General features: G+C 27.2%; 1 protein-coding gene across 9 annotated transcripts in view; it reads left to right on the top strand.

The window, feature by feature from the left end:
• The window catches only part of LOC119609219 (uncharacterized protein ZK1073.1), a 76,954-nt gene that overhangs the window by 3,853 nt on the left and 53,505 nt on the right, over positions 1 to 19,596 (top strand). For 4 of the 9 annotated variants that reach the window (XM_037963942.1, XM_037963940.1, XM_037963943.1 and 1 more), the window contains exon 2: positions 7,635 to 7,762. In XM_037963942.1, coding sequence (XP_037819870.1) covers positions 7,697 to 7,762 — 66 coding nt within the window. In that variant the 5' untranslated portion in view covers positions 7,635 to 7,696. Of the gene's footprint in view, positions 1 to 7,634; positions 7,807 to 19,596 lie in introns of all 9 variants that reach the window. The other 5 variants (XM_037963937.1, XM_037963935.1, XM_037963936.1 and 2 more) reach the window with 4 other exon arrangements.

The following is a 19,596-nucleotide window of genomic DNA, read 5'->3' as shown; positions in this document are numbered from 1 at the left end:
AGTCTAGTCTATAGTCTAGTCTATAGTCTAGTCTATAGTCTAGTCTATAGTCTAGTCTATAGTCTAGTCTATAGTCTAGTCTATAGTCTAGTCTATAGTCTAGTCTATAGTCTAGTCTATAGTCTAGTCTATAGTCTAGTCTATAGTCTAGTCTATAGTCTAGTCTATAGTCTAGTCTATAGTCTAGTCTATAGTCTAGTCTATAGTCTAGTCTATAGTCTAGTCTATAGTCTAGTCTATAGTCTAGTCTATAGTCTAGTCTATAGTCTAGTCTATAGTCTAGTCTATAGTCTAGTCTATAGTCTAGTCTATAGTCTAGTCTATAGTCTAGTCTATAGTCTAGTCTATAGTCTAGTCTATAGTCTAGTCTATAGTCTAGTCTATAGTCTAGTCTATAGTCTAGTCTATAGTCTAGTCTATAGTCTAGTCTATAGTCTAGTCTATAGTCTAGTCTATAGTCTAGTCTATAGTCTAGTCTATAGTCTAGTCTATAGTCTAGTCTATAGTCTAGTCTATAGTCTAGTCTATAGTCTAGTCTATAGTCTAGTCTATAGTCTAGTCTATAGTCTAGTCTATAGTCTAGTCTATAGTCTAGTCTATAGTCTAGTCTATAGTCTAGTCTATAGTCTAGTCTATAGTCTAGTCTATAGTCTAGTCTATAGTCTAGTCTATAGTCTAGTCTATAGTCTAGTCTATAGTCTAGTCTATAGTCTAGTCTATAGTCTAGTCTATAGTCTAGTCTATAGTCTAGTCTAGTCTATAGTCTAGTCTATAGTCTAGTCTATAGTCTAGTCTATAGTCTAGTCTATAGTCTAGTCTATAGTCTAGTCTATAGTCTCTAGTCTATAGTCTAGTCTATAGTCTAGTCTATAGTCTAGTCTATAGTCTAGTCTATAGTCTAGTCTATAGTCTAGTCTATAGTCTAGTCTATAGTCTAGTCTATAGTCTAGTCTATAGTCTAGTCTATAGTCTAGTCTATAGTCTAGTCTATAGTCTAGTCTATAGTCTAGTCTATAGTCTAGTCTATAGTCTAGTCTATAGTCTAGTCTATAGTCTAGTCTATAGTCTAGTCTATAGTCTAGTCTATAGTCTAGTCTATAGTCTAGTCTATAGTCTAGTCTATAGTCTAGTCTATAGTCTAGTCTATAGTCTAGTCTATAGTCTAGTCTATAGTCTAGTCTATAGTCTAGTCTATAGTCTAGTCTATAGTCTAGTCTATAGTCTAGTCTATAGTCTAGTCTATAGTCTAGTCTATAGTCTAGTCTATAGTCTAGTCTATAGTCTAGTCTATAGTCTAGTCTATCTATAGTCTAGTCTATAGTAGTCTAGTCTAGTCTATAGTCTAGTCTATAGTCTAGTCTATAGTCTAGTCTATAGTCTAGTCTATAGTCTAGTCTATAGTCTAGTCTATAGTCTAGTCTATAGTCTAGTCTATAGTCTAGTCTATAGTCTAGTCTATAGTCTAGTCTATAGTCTAGTCTATAGTCTAGTCTACAGTCTAGTCTATAGTCTAGTCTATAGTCTAGTCTATAGTCTAGTCTATAGTCTAGTCTATAGTCTAGTCTATAGTCTAGTCTATAGTCTAGTCTATAGTCTAGTCTATAGTCTAGTCTATAGTCTAGTCTATAGTCTAGTCTATAGTCTAGTCTATAGTCTAGTCTATAGTCTAGTCTATAGTCTAGTCTATAGTCTAGTCTATAGTCTAGTCTATAGTCTAGTCTATAGTCTAGTCTATAGTCTAGTCTATAGTCTAGTCTATAGTCTAGTCTATAGTCTAGTCTATAGTCTGGTCTATAGTCTAGTCTATAGTCTAGTCTATAGTCTAGTCTATAGTCTAGTCTATAGTCTAGTCTATAGTCTAGTCTATAGTCTAGTCTATAGTCTAGTCTATAGTCTAGTCTATAGTCTAGTCTATAGTCTAGTCTATAATCTAGTCTATAGTCTAGTCTATAGTCTAGTCTATAGTCTAGTCTATAGTCTAGTCTATAGTCTAGTCTATAGTCTAGTCTATAGTCTAGTCTATAGTCTAGTCTATAGTCTAGTCTTTAGTCTAGTCTTTAGTCTAGTCTATAGTCTAGTCTATAAACAAGTCTAGAATCCAGTCTGCAGTAGTCTAGCTTATATAAGAGTTATATTTTTGGACAAGTTAGTTCTATTTTAAAATTTCGTTTTTCCATGCCTGACACAAACCATTCAACCGTGTACACTCAGTCACACAAGCACACATACACTTCACACTCAATTTTTTTTTACTCAACCCCCATAATGGTTTCCTTCATTTTGTTGCTTTTGCTTTCGATTTTTTTCTTACCAAATTGTTGGTAAGAATTAAAAAAAAGGCAACAATAATTATGTGACAACAAAAAAGTGAAAAACAAAAGAAATTTATATTTAAAACCAAAAAAATAAAATGCATTGGCGAGTCAATGTGTCGACTCTTCTATTTGTGTTTCGATCTTACTCGATGGTGTGTGTGTGTGTGTGAGTGTCTACTAGTAAATAAATCTATTTTTGTAAATTTCTTTTGACAAGACAATTTTTTAAATAAGAAAAAGTGATTTTCTTTTTTAAAATTTTAATATTTTGCTGTTGTTTTTTGTAAATTTCAAAATTTCTTGACAACCTGTCTTTTAGTAAAGTTTTGTGGGGGTTTTGTTGTTTATAAAGGGTCTCTACGAAGCAGGGGAGCAAAAAAAAAAAAACATAAAAAATTATATGGAAAGTTTTTCTTTAAATGGAAAAATTTATTATTAAAAAAATGTCTATAAATTTATTATATTTTTATTAGAATTATATTTTTGTTTTACTTTTATTTTGCTAATTTCCAGTTGTTTAATTCAAGTGTAAATTATGCTATTTTTTATTATTGTATTTTATTGTTGTTTTATTCATTTGCATATTTTTTTATTTATGTATTTATTATACTTAATTTCAATTTTAATTTGTTTCATTTATTACGTTTTTCTGTTGCCTTGTTCTAGTTTTATGGAACCAGAACTATTAGTGTTTTTGTTTTGAAAACAAAAATATAATAAAAAAAAAAAAACAAAAAAATACTCAATATTTAATGTATACAATTTGTTAAACATCTGTATGCTTTTTTTTGGTAGATTAAAAATCAAGTTCCATATTATTAAATATTAAAAATTTATCTATTCAACCGTTATTTCAATGCACACTAATGGACGTATTCCTCAGACTGCTGACGTCTTAATTTGGTGGAGGATAAAATAAACTAGTTGGCAAAATTATTTAATAATTTTAAGGTATAAGAAATTATATGGAAAGTTTTTAAAAAGTTCAGTTCTCTTTATATTTTTTTCTCCGTGTAATTCTTTTCCTTCAAAATTTAAAAATTTTTCACAATTTTTTAATTAAAAATATTGCGTTGAATATTTTACTTTTTGTAGAAAAACTGTTTAACTTTGTTAAATTTTATTAAATTATTATTCAATATGCATATGACTTTTGTTGTTGTTATAAATATAAATTTTAGATCAAATACATTTAACAAATTATCTCATAAAATCAACTTAGTGACGTATGAAAAAACTCTGGACTAATAACAAAAATCATTTCGTTACTTTATTTGTGTTTTATTTTTTATCGAAAAAAAAAAAAAACAACAACGAAATTAAATTTTAAAAAAATTTAAGATGTCATAAAGAAATGAATTAATTATTAAAGCGCAATTGCAAGTTTGATAAACAACTTAAGTTTTAATAAAAGTTTGCAGCGAAATTTTGAAATTTATGATAAATATTAAAAGTAAACGAAAATGTTATCGATAACTGAAAATTTTTATGAAGAAATTTAACAAATACATGAGTTTTATATAAAAATTTATCGATTACATACATTTTCAAAAAAAAAAATCATCGATAACTTAAATATTCTAAATAATACTTTTCGATAACTTATTTTTTACAAAAAATTGATCGAAAACTTTAATTTTATTTAATAATATATCAATTACATAATTTTTTTTTTAATAATATTATCGATAACTTAAATTTTCTTAAGAAAATTTATCGATAACTTTTATTTTCTAAAGAAAAAATCATCGTTAACTTTATTTTTCTAGAAAAATTTATCGATAACTTGAATTTTATTTCAAAATGTATCGATAACATACATTTTTTAAACAATATTCATCGATAACTTTCATTTTGTAAATAAAAATTCATCGATAACTTCAATTTTCTAGAAAAAATTTATCGATATCTTAAATTTTTTGTAAAAATGTATCGATAATAAACAATTTTTAAATAATATTCATCGATAGCATTAATTTTCTAAAGAAAATTAATCGATAACGCTAATTTTCTAGAAAAACATTATCGATAATTTGAATTGCATGTAAAAATGTATCGATAACACAGATTTTCTAAACAACATTCATCGATAACAATAATTTTCTAGAAAAAATTAATCGGTAAATTGAATTTTATATAAAAATGACATAAAATTTTTAAATAATACTCATCGATAGCTTAAATTTTCTAAGAAATTATTCGATAACATTAATTTTCTAAAGAAAATTTATCGATAACTTTATTTTTCTATAAATGTTATCGATAAATTGAATTTTACGTAAATATGTATCGAGAAAATTTTCGATAACTTGAATTTATCGATATCTAATTTTATGTAAAAATATATCGATAACATATATTTTTTAAATTAATATTCACCGATAACTTTTATTTTCTAAAGAAAATTCATCGATAACGTTAATTTTCTAGAAAAAATATCGATAAATTAAATTTTTATATAAAAATATATCGATAACATAACATTTTAAATAATACTCATCGATACTTTATTGTAAATTACTTTATGTAAAAATATATCGATAACATTTTTTAATTAATATTCATCGATAACTTTTGTTTTCCAAAGAATTTATATAAAAATATATCGATAAAATAAAATTTTTAAATAATACTCATCGATAGCTTCAATTTTCAAAAAAACTTCGATAACTTAAATTTTCTAAAGAAAATTCATCGATAACTTTATTTTTATAAAAGATCTTATCGATTACTTAAAATGTATGTAAAAATTTATCGATAAAATTTTCGATAACTTTAAGTTTATAAAGAAAATTTATCGATAATTTGAATTTTCTGGAAAAAATTTATCTATATCTAATTTTATGTAAAAATTTATCGATAATATATATTTTTTAAATAACATTCTTCGATAACTTTTATTTTCTAAAGAAAATTCATCGAAAAAATTTCACGATAACTTAAATTTCATATTAAAATGTATCGATAACATACATATTTAAATAATATGTATCGATAACGTTACTCTTCTAAAGAAAATTAATCGATAACGTTAATTTTCTACAAAAAATTTATCGATAAATAGAATTTTATATAAAAATGTTATCAATACATATAATTTTTAAATAATACTCAACGATAACTTTAATTTTATAAAGAAAATTTATCAATTACTAATTTTCTAGAAAAAAATTTATCGATAACTTGAATTTTACGTAATATTCATCGATAACTTTAATTTTCTAAAGGAACTTCATCGATAACTTTAGTTTTCTAGAAAAAATTTAACGATAACTTAAATTTCATATTAATAAATATCGATAACATGCATTTTTTAAATAATATTTATCGATAACTTTAATTTTCTGGTAAAAGTGTGCCAAAAACTTTAATTTTCTAAAGAAATTTTTTCGATATCTTGAATTTTAGCCAAACAGGTTTTGATAACATGCTTTTTTAAGGAAAATTTATCGATTACTTTAATTTTATACAGACATATTTTCGATTATTAAAATTTATTATAGGAAATGTTGTCGATAACATAAATTTTTTGAGAGAATTTTAAGAAAAATTAGCGGTGACTTGCCAAAAATTTAACGTTAAATCAAATTTTATAAAGAAACTTTTGCATTAATTCGAATTTTTGTACAAACTTTAACGATAACTTACATTTTTTTGAGAAAAATTATCGATAACTTTAACTTTCTACAGAAATCTTATTAATAATTTGTTTATTGCAGGATATTTAACGATAATTATCGAGAGAAAATGTTTTGATAACTTTTTGGAGAATTTTCGATAACTAGAATTTCTTCTAAAAAATTTTTCCATAACTTGTAATTTTTACATAAAATATATCGATTTGTAAAAAATATTTCGATCCGTTAGTTTAAGAAATGCTGATAACTTGTAAAGAATTGATCGATCACTTGAGTTATCTTTAGAATTTTTTTTCGATATTATGACTTTTTGTATAAAATTTATCGATAACTTTAATTTTCTATAGCAACCTTATCGATAATTTCTTTTTTCTAGGAAATTTTTCGAAAACTTTTTATTTTCTGGAGAAAAGTTATCGATAACTTGTATTTTTATAAAAACAAAATTCTCTATAACTTTATTTTTCTTTATAAATGTTATCGATAACTTGATTTTTTGTAGAAAATTTACCGTTATCTTCAGAAATCTTGGCAAATTTATCGATAACTTTACTTTTTATAGAAAATTTATTGATAACTTTCAATTTTTGTAGCAAATTTATCGATAACTAACATTTTTTGAGTAAATTTATGGATAACTTAATTTTTTTCAAAATTCTTGAGAAACTTTATCGATAACTTTGAAAAAATTTCCGATAACTTATTTCTTTTAAAAATTGTATCTATAACTTGATTTTAATGTGGATAATTAAATTTTTCAAAGAAAATTTATCGATAACTTCTGATCTCTTTATAAAATAGATCAATAACTTTATTTTCTCTAAAAAATTATCAATAATTTTAGTTTTCTTTAAAAATTTTTTTCTTGGGAAAATTTATCGATAACTTGTATTGAAATAAAATTAGAACTGGAATTTTCTGTTTTTATCTCGATAACTTTCGTTTTCTTTAGATATTTTTCCAATAACTAGAAGTTTTTTAGGAAATTTATCGATAACTTTAGAATTTTTGGGAAAATTTATCGATAACTTGAATTTTTGTGAAGGAATTATCGATAACTTAAATTATTACAGAAAATTAATCGAAATTGTATCGAAAAATTTAATTTTTTTGTGTAAAAATATTAACGATAACTTTAGTTTTCTTTTAAAATTTTACCGATAACTTAAAATTTATCAACATTTTTATCAAAAACTTGAATTCTCTGGACCAATTCTTTCGATAAATTAAAATTACAGAAAATGTTCGATTACTGACGATATTATATCGAAAATTTAAAGTTGTTTTTTAACAAAATTATTGTTTTTAACATAAATTTCCATACAGAAGATTTATTGGCTTTTATTTTCATATAAAATGTATGAAACTAAACAACTTTCGATAACTTAAATCTCTATCTTTATAACTGAATGAATTGATAAATAGAAATTGTGGTTTGGACTAGACCGATGACTGTTAGTAGTAATAGTTTTAGAATGTTGGTTGAAGAAATGTATATTAAAAAAAAATTAACATTAAATTTATTTAAGTTTTCTATAAAAAATAATTTAATTTAAAATTTAATAAAATGTTGCCACATTTTACTAGAACAACATATTTTTATAACATTTTTCTTTATATTTCTTAAAAATTTTATAGATTTCTAATAATTTCTCTTTTTCCCCTCTTTTTTTCTTTACAGTTTTTTGTTTTATTTTATAGAATCAAAATCTCAATTTAAAACAACAATACTTTAAGAAAAAAATGTCTGCAGCAGCTGAAGCCAGACGTGCCTCCTTTGCACGACGTGCCGAAAGTCTGGTGGAGAGGGTGAGAATAATGAATACCATCTACGAGGTATCGAATGACCAAGTGTAAAACTTTTTTTCTTCTTTTTTTATATATAAATAGTAGAAAAACTATAAAAGTTTGAAATGATTGCTAAACATTTTCTTTTTTATTTTTCTCCCAAAATAAATTTGTAGCTTCTACCCAAAAATCATAATAAAATTTGGCTGTATTAGCTTGGCTTGGATGTGTCATGGCCAATCATAGTTTTAGTTAGCAAAACATTTTACAGCTTTTTTGTCATTTAGACTAGTCAGTTTTAGTTTTAAGCTAAATTAGCCACATTTATGTTATAAAAGGAAAACAGGGAAAACTTCTTCTTTTCGTGTGCGTCATTCAACATAGAATGATATCTTATGCAAATCAACTGCAATTGAAGTGAACATTTATTAAGATGCCATTTTGTTAATTGAGCTGTAATATTGTTGTTGTTGTTGTTTTCACTTAATTCCTTAATTAATCTATGCCATAAACCTTAATAAGGAATTTATTTGTTTACTTTTAATTAAATATACAATGATGATGTTGTTTGTTGTTGCTTTTTATATATTTTCTTCTTATTGTAATTTATTTGATCATATTTTATTTAGAATTTATTTTACTACGTCGTGTTTGTAGTGTTTTTTTTATTTTTAGTATAAATTATGGAATTTAATAGCCATTGGATCAGTGGAGCAATACAATTATAAAAAAAAAATACAAAAATAAAAAAATAACAAATCATTTAATCATTCAGCCATATCAGAACTGTAGCAGAAACAATATACACACTTGCGGCAAAGTGTTATAAGGCAGGGTAATTAAAAGAGTGTAATCGTTAATGAAATAAATCTTTTTTTTTGTAATAACTTCAGGTTAGGTTCAAACTCTCTACCTAAGGACGCTATAGGGCCTGTAAAGGATGTAAAAATCCTTGTATATGATTCTATAAAGATATTGTTCGATGTTTAGAGACTCTGCTTGCTGGACGTAGCTTCTTAGTACTCTTTGGTACTATTTCGTAATACATTTAGTACTTTTTTATTCTTCTATAATAGTACTTTTTAAATTCTTTACGAAAGTTTTCAAATTTTATTCTTCTGTATATATTAATCTTAATTTTTGAATAAATTCCTTTACATCACTTTCTCTTCAAGTCTACTAAACTCAATTACTCATATGTATAACAGGCATGGAAAATGGAAATTTATTTTACCCAAAGCGTACTTTTTTAGGGTTAAAAGTACCAATTGTTGATTAATATGCTCTAATCTGTTGACATGTACATATATTGACTAGACAACTGACAAGTCTATTTATTAGCCTAATAACTAGTCTATGGTCTTGTCTATTGACAGTTTGTAGACTATTATGTGCAGTGGTATAATGACTAGTCTATGGACTAATGACTAGTGTGTGGAGTAGACTATTGTGTGACAAGTCTGTGGATTAGTCTATTGACTAATATATGGATAGGTCTATTGTCTAGACTATGTAGTCGACTGCTGACTACTTTGTTAATTGACTATGGACTAATCCAGGAAGTAGTCCATTGACTAGTCTATGGATTACTGTATGGATTATTCTATGGAATAGTCAACTGAATAGTCTATTGACTAGCCTATGGACTAGTCGAAGTCTTGTATATTGACAGTCTATGAACTAGTCTTTAGACTATTCTTGACTAGTCTATGGAATAGTCTCTGACTACTGCTGACTATTAGATGGACGAGTCTATTGACTAATATATCGTATCTTCTATTGACACTGTATGGAATAGTCTATAGACTAGTCTATTTACTACCCTATGGTTTAGTCTATGGGCTAGTCTGTTGACTTGTCTTTTGACATGTCTATTGAATACTCTATGGACTAGTATATTGACTAGTATATGGACTTGTCAATTGTCTAATCTATGGACTAGTCTATTGTCTGGAATTTTGTCTAGTCTTTTTTTCTAATCTATGGTCTTTTGACTCGTCAATGGACCAGTCTTTTGACTTTTTTCAGACTATGGACTAGTCTATTGGCTAGTCTTTTGATCAGTCTAGTCAAAACACTAGATAGTTAGTAAACAGCATAAGTCTACGCACTGATTGAAACTGCGTTATTTTTCTCTCGTCAAAAAGCACAAAAAAGTACAATAGCACTGAATTTTCCATGCCTGATGCAAAACAAACATTTTACAATAACAACAAATAGGTACAAACATATTTAACTAACGGCAAATCTCCCATATTTCGTTTAAAATGCATTTCTATGCTTATTATTTATAATTGTTGTTGTTGTTGACCACTTAACAAACTGCTTAAAAGCCAGTAAAAGAGACAAAGAAAATTCCATTTGTAAGTCTCCCTGTTTCACCCAATAAACAAAGCTTAAGTGTAAAAGGTCAAGTTCATTGAAGAGGTCGATAAGTTATTGTTGTTCTATTAATATTTATGGGGTTCTCTTCTTTTTTTGTTATTGCTATTATTGTTATGACTTTTTTCACTAATGTTGTTGTTGTTGTTGTTTTTTCTGTTTTTATGCTGCTGCTTATTATTAAACCACTTAAGCAGATAAAGTGTAACAAAAAGAGGGTGTGTCTGTTCGTTTATCTGCAGTGGAAAAGTTTGTAAGGCCAATATCTTTTTAATTTTTGTCTTTCATACTTAATGCATTTAATTTATTAAATAAAAGTAATGTTAAATGATAAACAACAACGTAAAATTAACTTACAGTTTATTTTTAAAAAATATCAAGAAATAAATATAAAATAAGCGAAAACAAAATTTAGGCCAACTGAAAAGTCGTCTGTCAAAGAAAAACTGTGGATGCTTTGCTGCAATTTGTTCATTACTTTGTTTTCCCCTACAGTGGGGCAGAGTATATTTATGTTTTTTTTTTTATAATTAGTGATTGTGTAATAAAATTTTAGCACATTTTGCTTAACGTACCTATTTGCTGATAAGATTTCACCCTTGAACCCTGTTATGTTTGGCCGCACATGCAGGTTTTTTTTTTTTTGTTGACAAGAGCAATCAATTGACAAAATTAGGTAATTGTTTTGAATTTTTCGCAATAATATTATATTTTTTATAATAGGAATTTGATTTGGTACAAAAAAGTCCCGTGGGCGATACTCAGAATTTATAAACAAAAATAAGATTGGTTGAACCCACAGGTGGATAGATGATAGCATAGATAGATAGATAGATAGATAGATAGATAGATAGATAGATAGATAGATAGATAGATAGATAGATAGATAGATAGATAGATAGTAGATAGATAGATAGATAGATAGCTAGATAGATAGATAGATAGATAGATAGATAGATAGATAGATAGATAGATAGATAGATAGATAGATAGATAGATAGCAGATAGTAGATAGATAGATAGATAGATAGATAGATAGATAGATAGATAGATAGATAGATAGTAGATAGATAGATAGATAGATAGATAGATAGATAGATAGATAGATAGATAGATAGATAGATAGATAGATAGATAGATAGATAGATAGATAGAGATAGATAGATAGATAGATAGATAGATAGATAGATAGATAGATAGATAGATAGATAGATAGATAGATAGATAGATAGTAGATAGATAGATAGATAGATAGATAGATAGTAGATAGATAGATAGATAGGATAGATAGATAGAGATTAGATAGATAGATAGATAGATAGATAGATAGATAGATAGATAGATAGATAGATAGATAGATAGATAGATAGATAGATAGATAGATAGATAGATAGATAGATAGATAGATAGATAGATAGATAGATAGATAGATAGATAGATAGATAGATAGATAGATAGTAGATAGATAGATAGATAGATAGATAGATAGATAGATAGATAGATAGATAGAGATAGATAGATAGATAGATAGATAGATAGAGATAGATAGATAGATAGATAGATAGATAGATAGATAGATAGATAGATAGATAGATAGATAGATAGATAGATAGATAGATAGATAGATAGATAGAATAGATAGATAGATAGATAGATAGATAGATAGATAGATAGATAGATAGATAGATAGATAGATAGATAGATAGATAGATAGATAGATAGATAGATAGATAGAAGATAGATAGTGATGATAGATAGATAGAGATAGATAGATAGATAGATAGTAGATAGATAGATAGATAGATAGATAGATAGATAGATAGATAGATAGATAGATAGATAGATAGATAGATAGATAGATAGATAGAATAGATAGATAGATAGATAGATAGATAGATAGATAGATAGATAGATAGATAGATAGATAGATAGATAGATAGATAGATAGATAGATAGATAGATAGATAGATAGATAGATAGATAGATAGATAGATAGATAGATAAGATAGATAGATAGATAGATAGCTAGATAGATAGATAGATAGATAGATAGATAGATAGATAGATAGATAGATAGATAGATAGATAGATAGATAGATAGATAGATAGATAGATAGATAGATAGATAGATAGATAGATAGATAGATAGATAGATAGATAGATAGATAGATAGATAGATAGATAGATAGATAGATAGATAGATAGATAGAAGATAGATAGATAGATAGATAGATAGATAGATAGATAGATAGATAGATAGATAGATAGATAGATAGATAGATAGATAGATAGAAGATAGATAGATAGATAGATTAGATAGATAGATAGATAGATAGATAGATAGATAGATAGATAGATAGATAGATAGATAGATAGATAGATAGATAGATAGATAGATAGATAGATAGATAGATAGATAGGAGATAGATAGATGATAGATAGATAGATAGATAGATAGATAGATAGATAAGATAGATAGATAGATAGATAGATAGATAGATAGATAGATAGATAGATAGATCGATAGATAGATAGATAGATAGATAGATAGATAGATAGATAGATAGATAGATAGATAGATAGATAGATAGATAGATAGATAGATAGATAGATAGATAGATAGATAGATAGATAGATAAGATAGATAGATAGATAGATAGATAGATAGATAGATAGATAGATAGATAGATAGATAGATAGATAGATAGATAGATAGATAGATAGATAGATAGAGATAGATAGATAGATAGATAGATAGATAGATAGATAGATAGATAGATAGATAGATAGATAGATAGATAGATAGATAGATAGATAGATAGATAGATAGATAGATAGATAGATAGATAGATAGATAGATAGATAGATAGATAGATAGATAGATAGATAGATAGATAGATAGATAGATAGATAGATAGATAGATAGATAGATAGATAGATAGATAGATAGATAGATAGATAGATAGATAGATAGATAGATAGATAGATAGATAGATAGATAGATAGATAGATAGATAGATAGATAGATAGATAGATAGATAGATAGATAGATAGATGATAGATAGATAGATAGATAGATAGATAGATAGATAGATAGATAGATAGATAGATAGTAGATAGATAGATAGATAGATAGATAGATAGATAGATAGATAGATAGTAGATAGATAGATAGATAGATAGATAGATAGATAGATAGATAGATAGATAGATAGATAGATAGATAGATAGATAGATAGATAGATAGATAGATAGATAGATAGATAGAATAGATAGATAGATAGATAGATAGATAGATAGATAGATAGATAGATAGATAGATAGAAGATAGATAGATAGATAGATAGATAGATAGATAGATAGATAGATAGATAGATAGATAGATAGATAGATAGATAGATAGATAGATAGATAGATAGATAGATAGATAGATAGATAGATAGATAGATAGATAGATAGATAGATAGATAGATATATAGATAGATAGATAGATAGATAGATAGATAGATAGATAGATAGATAGATAGATAGATAGATAGATAGATAGATAGATAGATAGATAGATAGATAGATCTATTTAAATATATAAATACAGATTTATAAATTATTTAAAACATTAAAATTATCGTAGGGCATCACGTTTATCGTAATGATCTCTAATTGTTTGTTGTTGTGTTTTTAGTTGACTTTTCACCTCCCCTTCTTTTCTACCTTCTTATGTGGTTGTTGCTGCTGCTGTTTTTAATTTCTTTTATGCACTGCGTGTTTTTTTTTCGTTCTCAGTACAATTGAGATTGTTTAGTTTACGAGTCACAATTTTTTGTTGTTATTTTTTTTTGCAAATACTTTTTTATGCGTTTAATTGATAATTATTCTCTGCTGTTGTAGTTGTTGTCGCTGCTAGTCATTTTGTTTAGGTTCTCAAAAAAGCGAGAGTCTGTAAAGCAAAAAAAATTAAAATAAGAATATTCACTTAATGGAAACATTTTTTGCGTGATTATTTTAAATTAAAGCACAGTGAGCAAAATAGTAGAAAATAATAACAAATAATTTTGTTTAGTTTCATAAAGGAACATTTTTTTGTTAAAAGTTAATTTATTAAAAGACCCTCTCAGTTTAATATTTTTATTTTGCCCTTTTAATTCTTCTTTCTCAACCACTGTTCTTGTATTTTATTCACTGTATTACTAGAGCCTAGATATTTTTTTTTTTTGTTTAAATTTTTTTATATGATTTTTTTCTGAAGAGAATTTATTTTTAGCCACGCATATTTTAGTATGCATGTTGTTTGTCTGAATATTATTTAAATTTTTATTTATTTATTTTTTTTTTTTTTGTGAAAATATTTTAATGTGTCTAGATAATATGATTCAATTTAAAGCTGAAAGAAGATGTCTGTATCGTATTGTATTATACAAATACACATACATACTATGTATTGTATTTACTTATTAAAATTTCGAAATGTTGTATAATTAAGAATTATTATTTTTTTTGTTTTGGCTTTATTTTTTATTGTGTTTCTGTAGCCTATAAATAATAAATTTTGTCGCAAAAAGGGTGTCATGCTATAAATTTTGAATTAAATTAAAAAAAAAAACTATATAAAAATTTACTTAAAAACCTTTTATTTTTATGAAATATTTAAATTTGAAAGATTTGTCTTTAAATTTATGAAGATGATATTTTGGCAAGCAAAATAGTCTATATTATAGTCTATAGTCTAGTCTATAGTCTGGTCTATAGTCTAGTATATAGTCTAGTCTATAGTCTAGTCTATAGTCTAGTCTATAGTCTAGTATATAGTCTAGTCTATAGTCTAGTCTATAGTCTAGTCTATAGACTAGTCTATAGTCTAGTCTATAGTCTAGTCTATAGTCTAGTCTATAGTCTAGTCTATAGTCTAGTCTATAGCCTAGTCTATAGTCTAGTCTAAGTCTAGTCTATAGTCTAGTCTATAGTCTAGTCTATAGTCTAGTCTATAGTCTAGTCTATAGTCTAGTCTCTAGTCTAGTCTATAGTCTAGTCTATAGTCTAGTCTATAGTCTAGTCTTTAGTCTAGTCTGTAGTCTAGTCTATAGTCTAGTCTATAGTCTAGTCTATAGTCTAGTCTATAGTCAGTCTATAGTCTAATCTATAGTCTAGTTTATAGTCTAGTCTATAGTCTAGTCTATAGTCTAGTCTATAGTCTAGTCTATAGTCTAGTCTATAGTCTAGTCTATAGTCTAGTCTATAGTCTAGTCTATAGTCTAGTCTATAGTCTAGTCTATAGTCTAGTCTATAGTCTAGTCTATAGTCTAGTCTATAGTCTAGTCTATAGTCTAGTCTATAGTCTAGTCTCTAGTCTAGTCTATAGTCTAGTCTATAGTCTAGTCTATAGTCTAGTCTATAGTCTAGTCTATAGTCTAGTCTATAGTCTAGTCTATAGTCTAGTCTATAGTCTAGTCTATAGTCTAGTCTATAGTCTAGTCTAGTCTATAGTCTAGTCTATAGTCTAGTCTATAGTCTAGTCTAGTTAGTCTAGTCTAGTATAGTCTAGTCTATAGTCTAGTCTATAGTCTAGTCTATAGTCTAGTCTATAGTCTAGTCTATAGTCTAGTCTATAGTCTAGTCTATAGTCTAGTCTATAGTCTAGTTTATAGTCTAGTCTATAGTCTAGTCTATAGTTTAGTCTATAGTCTAGTCTATAGTCTAGTCTATTGTCTAGTCTATTGTCTAGTCTATTGTCTAGTCTATTGTCTAGTCTATAGTCTAGTCTATAGTCTAGTCTATAGTCTAGTCTAGTCTAATCTAGTCTAGTCTAGTCTAGTCTAGTCTAGTCTAGTCTAGTCTGGTCTGGTCTAGTCTAGTCTAGTCTAGTCTAGTCTAGTCTATAGTCTAGTCTAGTCTAGTCTAGTCTATAGTCTAGTCTAGTCTATAGTCTAGTCTAATCTAGTCTAATCTAGTCTAATCTAGTCTAGTCTATAGTCTAGCTAGTCTAGTCTAGTCTAGTCTAGTCTATAGTCTAGTCTATAGTCTAGTTTATAGTCTAGTCTATAGTCTAGTCTAGTCTATAGTCTAGTCTATAGTCTAGTTATAGTCTAGTCTATAGTTAGTCTATTGTCTATTCTATACTCTAGTCTTTGTGTCTAGTCTATAGTCTAGTCTTTTGTCTATTCTATAGTCTAGTCTATAGTCTAGTCTATAGTCTAGTCTATAGTCTATCTATAGTCTAGTCTATAGTCTAGTCTATAGTCCTAGTCCTATAAGTCTAGTCTATAGTCTAGTCTATAGTCTAGTCTATAGTCTAGTCTATAGTCTAGTCTATAGTCTAGTCTATAGTCTAGTCTATAGTCTAGTCTATAGTCTAGTCTATAGTCTAGTCTATAGTCTAGTCTATAGTCTAGTCTATAGTCTAGTCTATAGTCTAGTCTATAGTCTAGTCTATAAGTTTCTAGTCTATAGTCTAGTCTATAGTCAGTCTATGTCTAGTCTATAGTCTAGTCTATAGTCTAGTCTATAGTCTAGTCTATAGTCTAGTCTATAGTCTAGTCTATAGTCTAGTCTATAGTCTAGTCTATAGTCTAGTCTACAGTCTAGTCTACAGTCTAGTCTATAGTCTAGTTTATAGTCTAGTTTATAGTCTAGTCTATAGTCTAGTCTATGGTCTAGTCTATAGTCTAGTCTAGTCTAAAGTATAGTCTATTCTATAATCTAGTCTATATTCTGGTCTATTGTCTAGTCTTGTCAATAGTAGTCTTTAATATAGTTTATATTCTAGTCTATAGTCTTCTCCATACTTATTCAATTTATATATTTTTTCTCTCAGTGTATGATAAACCGTTTTTACATTCGCACCCCCGCACAAACATTAGCCGATAAAAATCTCACATTCCCCGTTGTTCCTCATTCTCTCTTTTCAAATCACAACAAAGAAACATTCATTCTAAAAGAAAACGTTTTATATATATAATAATTTCTATAAATTTTACAAAAATTTTTAATTTTTTCAACTTGTAAACATTGTAAATTACACACCCGAACACATGAAATCATTAATAAAATGTTGACAAAGTGAGTGATATTAATTTTCTAAATTACAAGTCTATGGTCAACCATCATGAACCATCATTATGATGATAAGACTCGAGAGTCAATAATATTTTTTAAATGGGCGCAGAGGGAAGAGGAAAGGGAAATAAAGCTTGTTGTGGTAATTTTGTGTTTTTTGGCCAAAAATATTCTTTTAATCTTGTATTTATCATATAGTTATACTATAGTATTTATTTTGATTTTTTATTGTAATATACTAGACCATTCAATTTTTGTTGTTTTTTTCTTCTTAATACATTTTTTATTACTTCGTTCTTTTTATTTTCTTTTGTCTAAGGATTTCAAATATTTGCGGCGTTTTTTTCTTTTGTTTTCAATGTGATTTGTTTTAATTTTTTGTTGTTGTATTTGATTTGTATTTGTTATTGTTTTTTACTTTTTTTTTTTTTTAATTTTGGCACAGAGTGCTGTATTGTTTTTTTTTTTTTTTGAAGGTGGGTTGTGTGAGTTTTAAATTGTTAATGCCATCGAAGAATATTTAAGCTGTTTCTTTCAATTGTTATTCTTTTCTTTAAAGAATTGTTTTTATTATTTTTATTACTTTTTTGGGGCTATTTGTTTGTTTATTTTTATTTAGTTCTGTGTTTATGTTTAGAATAAAGGGTGATTATAGTATGTAGACAGCAATATGTCAGAAAGTGTTTATGTTTTTATTGATATTTTCGTATACTAGGATTATACACAATCAAGATTTAGCTGTAGTCAAGTCATAATTTGATCACTTTTGTATTACTGAACTAGAACTGAACTAGAACTGAACTAGAACTGAACTAGAACTGAACTAGAACTGAACTAGAACTGAACTAGAACTGAACTAGAACTGAACTAGAACTGAACTAGAAACTGAACTAGAACTGAACTAGAACTGAACTAGAACTGAACTAGAACTGAACTAGAACTGAACTAGAACTGAACTAGAACTGAACTAGAACTGAAACTAGAACTGACTAGAACTGAACTAGAACTGAACTAGAACTGAACTAGAACTGAACTAGAACTGAACTAGAACTGAACTAGAACTGAACTAGAACTGAAACTAGAACTGAACTAGAACTAAACTAGAACTGAACTAGAACTGAACTGAACTAGAACTGAACTAGAACTGAACTAGAACTGAACTAGAATTGACTAGAACTGACTAGAACTGAACTAGAACTGAACTAGAACTGAACTGAACTAGAACTGAACTAGAACTGAACTAGAACTGACTAGAACTGAACTAGAACTGAACTAGAACTGAACTAGAACTGAACTAGAACTGAACTAGAACTGAACTAGAACTGAACTAGAACTGAACTAGAACTGAACTAGAACTGAACTAGAACTGAACTAGAACTGAACTAGAACTGAACTAGAACTGAACTAGAACTGAAACTAGAACTGAACTAGAACTGAACCTAGAAACTGAACTAGAACTGAACTAGAACTGAACTAGAACTGAACTAGAACTGAACTAGAACTGAACTAGAACTGAACTAGAACTGAACTAGAACTGAACTAGAACTGAACTAGAACTGAACTAGAACTGAACTAGAACTGAACTAGAACTGAACTAGAACTGAACTAGAACTGAACTAGAACCTGAACTAGAACTGGAACTAGAACTGAACTAGAACTGAACTAGAAACTGAACTAGAACTGAACAAGAACTGAACAACTATAGTCTTGTGTTATAGTCTATAGTCTATAGTAAGTCTATTATTCTAAGTCTATAGTCTTGTCAATAGTCATAGTCTATAGTCTATTCTATAGTCTAGTCTATAGTCTAGTCTATAGTCTAGTCTATAGTCTAGTCTATAGTCTAGTCTATAGTCTAGTCTATAGTCTAGTCTATAGTCTAGTCTATAGTCTAGTCTATAGTCTAGTCTATAGTCTAGGTCTATAGTCTAGTCTATAGTCTAGTCTATAGTCTAGTCTATAGTCTAGTCTATAGTCTAGTCTATAGTCTAGTCTATAGTCTAGTCTATAGTCTAGTCTATAGTCTAGTCTATAGTCTAGTCTATAGTCTAGTCTATAGGTCTAGTCTATAGTCTAGTCTATAGTCTAGTCTATAGTCTAGTCTATAGTCTTAGTCTATAGTCTAGTCTATAGTCTAGTCCTATAGTCTAGTCTATAGTCTAGTCTATAGTCTAGTCTATAGTCTAGTCTATAGTCTAGTCTATAGTCTAGTCTATAGTCTAGTCTATAGTCTAGTCTATAGTCTAGTCTATAGTCTAGTCTATAGTCTAGTCTATAGTCTAGTCTTAGTCTAGTCTATAGTCTAGTCTATAGTCTAGTCTATAGTCTAGTCTATAGTCTAGTCTATAGTCTAGTCTATAGTCTAGTCTATAGTCTATCTATAGTCAATATCTAGTCTATAGTCTAATCTATAGTCTAGTCTA

Source organism: Lucilia sericata, unplaced genomic scaffold (assembly GCF_015586225.1).
Source record: "Lucilia sericata isolate MDLA Ls3-8-SP2 unplaced genomic scaffold, ASM1558622v1 Contig000949F_arrow, whole genome shotgun sequence".
Lineage (NCBI taxonomy): Eukaryota > Metazoa > Arthropoda > Insecta > Diptera > Calliphoridae > Lucilia > Lucilia sericata.
This window is presented reverse-complemented; position numbering and strand designations above follow the sequence as displayed.